General features: G+C 37.4%; 1 protein-coding gene across 4 annotated transcripts in view; it reads left to right on the forward strand.

Annotated features, from left to right (window-relative positions):
* The window catches only part of ZNF385B (zinc finger protein 385B), a 292,718-nt gene that overhangs the window by 24,307 nt on the left and 264,057 nt on the right, over positions 1–4,354 (forward strand). For 2 of the 4 annotated variants that reach the window (XM_018561053.1, XM_018561054.1), the window contains exon 1: positions 8–379. The exons of the other annotated variants lie outside the window; for them this stretch is intronic. In XM_018561053.1, coding sequence (XP_018416555.1) covers positions 355–379 — 25 coding nt within the window. In that variant the 5' untranslated portion in view covers positions 8–354. Of the gene's footprint in view, positions 1–7; positions 380–4,354 lie in introns of those variants that run through there. 4 annotated transcript variants of the gene reach the window in all.

Here is a 4,354-nt window from a genome sequence, read left to right on the forward strand (position 1 = left end):
GTGCCTGCATAATTTCACATCAGGCTCTCTGGTGTGACACAGCTCCACGTTTCAGTCTGCAGCAAGACAGAGGGCTGTAATTGCTTTGCTTTTCTCTACAAATGTCTCAGTGTGCGTTTCTGCCTGCCTAAAATGTTGCCAGCGTGTAAAGGATTTTCAATGAGCACCAGGGTGAACCAGCTTAGAGGGCTCTGGGAGCTGCATTGATTTGAAACTGTACAGACATACAGATGATCGGTGCTCAAGCCAAGGCTCTGTAGTCTTATAGATCACATCGATTACCCTTAGGAACTTCAGCTCATCTAACTCAGTCGTTGGCTAGCGGCTGCTAACTAGCCATACTCTTCTACAGAAATGTGGAGTGGATTATCACGTCGAGGTAAGCATGATGTTCTCTTGCACGTTCCTCTATCATGTGTCCTGGGTGCTGAATACTAGGCACAGGTCTATAGTGTGTGTTCAACTATGCCAAGTTATAGTCATAGAATCCTGGACTATCCTGAGTGTATCATGGAGCATCCTGCCTAGGCTCATTCATACATGTCACAGTTATAATATATGGCTGTTGTATTATAGTGCATTGTAGATGTATCTGTATAATTAATAGATAAGTTATGTCCTATTATTTGTATGATCATTTAAGGTGCTCTGGTTTCTTTCAACAGTGCATGACCATGGTAAGGGGTTTAGATTGCAAGCTCCTCTAGGGCAAGTGCAAATGTAAATTGTTGTGTTCACTCTGTAAATGTAAAATTATGTTTTCTACATACAGAAAAAAATTAAGGATAGTGTTTTTTTTCAGTTGCATGGTTTAAAAGGGATATACAAGCATGCAAAGCGATTCATCAGATATGCATAAGTAGCTCTCCTGTCCATAAGGGAGCAGGATCCGCTCAGCTGGAGACACACTTCAGCTGAGTACAGGAAAATGATACTCAAGTAACAGTTGTCACTGGAATGCATTTATTTTTTTGTAGAATGTGTTCTAGTCTGGAATATATGCTGGTTTTACATCAGGCTAAAATGGCACTTATTAAAGTTACACTAAACTTAGGAGTTAAATCCTAAAAATGCATTCAGCTTCCTTAAATATTAACAAAGAAATGTATCTTATTTGTGGATCATTCAGCTGTAGATCCTCAAACCATCTCTGAATTTGGACTGACACTGTCCTTTCTTCTGTAAGGTGGCTACTTTTGTTCCTCATGGTATAATTTCAATAGAAATGAGTAAACTAAACATGAGATTGTAGTCCATCACGGGAGCAAGCTTGGAGTGGTGGATACTTTACAACACACACATAAGGACCATGGGGAACAAAAGTAGCCACCCTCCAGAAGGTAGGACAGTGTCAGCATTAATTCAGAGAAGATTTGAGGATCTACAGTCGAGTGATACACAAATAAGATACCTATATACAAAACATTTTTGTATATAGGTAAAGTGCATGTTTTTTAAGATTTACCTCCTGAGCGTTGTGTCACTTTAAGAACTACAGTTTCCAAAGACTAAAAAATGTATATCAACAAATGTATGTTTTTGCCCTTTATTTAGTTTTAACCTTTTAAAAGCATTATCTTGATTTCACATTGTAATCATAGTATCTGATTGTATACTGATATGATTATGCAATAGATATGCTAAAAAAAACAAAACAAGTTTTATGTAAAAAAAAAATGCCTTACCCAAAAGCAAACAATTGGAAAATACCTCTTGGCTGTAACTCCATTGAGCTAAAATGAGATTGGTTGCTGCATTTTACTCATCAACACACTTCATATGATTTTTCTGTTGATTTAAATGCTTGTCATAATCAGTTAGTTTATTTGTTAACAAGCGTCCTGAAGTCACAAGAGTTTTTAGCGTTGATCATCCTGCAGTAACCCTCCATCATGCTGGAAATTTTCTGTTGTCTTAGCATAAGCGATGGGAATTAAAGCAGAACTCTAAGCAAACAGCAAAATACATATAAAATGGGTAAATGACCATTGACAGCAAAATATATTAAGTATGTGAAACACATACTACCTGCCAAAAGACCTGTAATTCTTTTCATCCAGTCCTGTGATCCAAATACTATGACAACAGCATAGCCAAGCCCTGACCTCACTTCTCCCCACTGTAGTTAAGGAATACAGCTAGGTCACTGACCCTCCCCAGGCTGCTGATCAGTTAATAAAGGAGTATGACCACACTGATAAGAATATGACTGTGCTTTCACTGCTTTCTCCAGCTGTTAGCAGACTCTCAACATTAGACTGCCAGCACTGTTCGGTAATGTAGGACATAATTGGCTATTTATGCTGCCCCTCCCTCCTGCCATGCAGATCTTTACAGGAAGCTATTATAAAGAAAGATTCAGCATTTAAACTAGCTGTATTTAAGAATACACTTATTTTTGGGATTAAGTAACTGGATTTAATGCTGTATTTTGTAGCTGCCTGGTGTTCAGCTCCAAGAAATTAGATCATTTGCATCAAGAGTAGAACTCATGGTACAGTTGCTTGCCAATGGATTATTTATTTGGAATCCATTAGAGATCTTTATATGTATGACCATCTTTAGTAGTAGGCTTATTTTTCATTTCTTTGTTACAGCTAGTGCTTGTTTCTTAGACTGCTAGATACAATTCCTTGACAAACTTTTGCCTTATGCTGTTACCAGTTTTATTTTCGCTAATTGCACTAATGAGGCAGGTGTTTAATGGCAGCCGTCAGCTAAGCACCAGATACAGTGCTGATTTGAATAACACAGAAGATTCTAGACTTTCCATGTGTTGCCTGTATATGCCCAGCTTGGCTTTTATTCCGACTGCATCAGAAGCAAACCAATTGTGTTAGCCAATCTGTCAGGTCCCAGAGCCACTATCTCGTTCTCAGCCACTGTGTGCTTTTGAAAGCATGAAATTAGTTTTATACTCAGCACATGGTTTCTCGTTTAACTTTTCTTTTTTATGGTAATGGTCAGTTTATGGTTCAGCGAGAGGATTAGATGCTGCTGTAGCTGATAGCTTATTGCAAAGGTGTATCGAAGGGATTAAGAAATAGTAATTATACTTCAGGCAGCTCACGGTTGGTCCCATTAGAAACATGAACTTTGTTTTCTGACCCATTACAAACTCTTGGCTGGTACTAATCAATGAAAAATGCTCACGGGCGTAGCTTAGAAATGATCGCATTGGCAGTCCTGGCAAAGAGCATTTAACTGTGGGTTCCGAAAGTTGATGTAAACCCTGAGAATGAACTCAGATTTGCTCATTTTTAGTCTGATAAATTTATCATTGAAACTCTTTTTATAAGTTAAAAAAGAACCTGTTGATTCTGCTAAAAATCCAGTGCACTGAAAATGTCCTGTGCTCTCTGCCGGTGCTGCATTGTTATCAGTTAACATTGTTTTTCCAGTCCCCCCCCCCCCTGCGGGATTACAAAACATCCCCCATGTCATGGAAATAAGAAGGTGGGTGTTCTGTAGTCCTAACACACTTCCAATGTTAGGGTGACAATGTCGCTTATCGATAAACAGGGAATGAGCGTTGTCACAGGAAGTACTGGTGGGATCACCTAGTAAAAATGAAGGAATACAAGCATGAATAAAGGAAAGTAATACAGCCACTACATCTAAGGACTGGTAAACTACAATATGTTATATTGTTTGGGGGGTTTAGATAAAGTTTAATAAGTAAAATCTACAAAGGTTGGTCATAGATGGGCAGATTTCACTGAGAAGGACATGTAATGAGTTATCTGCACGTCCATCGACATTAAATAGCTGCATCTCTGGTGTCCAGTGTGAACCACCATTGGATTGTAACTTCCGTTGTGCTATTGTATAAAACATCTTACAGTGACAACATAAAATAAATCATAAGAACATTTCTGTAAAATGTATCCATTTTATAAGCTGCATTCCCACAATATATTAAACGTGCTTATAGGATGTTTTATGAAACAGCAATGAGTACATTTGGATTTTTCACTAGGTCTAAGATGATTGTAACATGTATATTGTGGTTGTAGTTGACTATTTAATATTCTTTGTGGCCATTGGCCCTGTGGCCATTGGGATTGTATAGTGGGAATCCCGTAAGTATGGGGTAAAGTTGCAGTCTTTTAGATGAAGACACCATTGTATTGCAATTTCTTTTGTGCAATTGTATAAAACATCTTATAGTGAAAAGACAAATAGATCATAAGAGAATGGCTATAACAGATGTGGCTATTTTAAAATATGTATTCCCAATGTTATTTATATACATACATACATACATACATACATACATACAAACAAACACATATGTGTGTAAATATATATATATATATATATATATATGTATATATATATATACCGTATTTTG

This window comes from Nanorana parkeri, unplaced genomic scaffold (genome assembly GCF_000935625.1).
Source record: "Nanorana parkeri isolate BGI_ZX_2015 unplaced genomic scaffold, ASM93562v1 scaffold496, whole genome shotgun sequence".
Lineage (NCBI taxonomy): Eukaryota > Metazoa > Chordata > Amphibia > Anura > Dicroglossidae > Nanorana > Nanorana parkeri.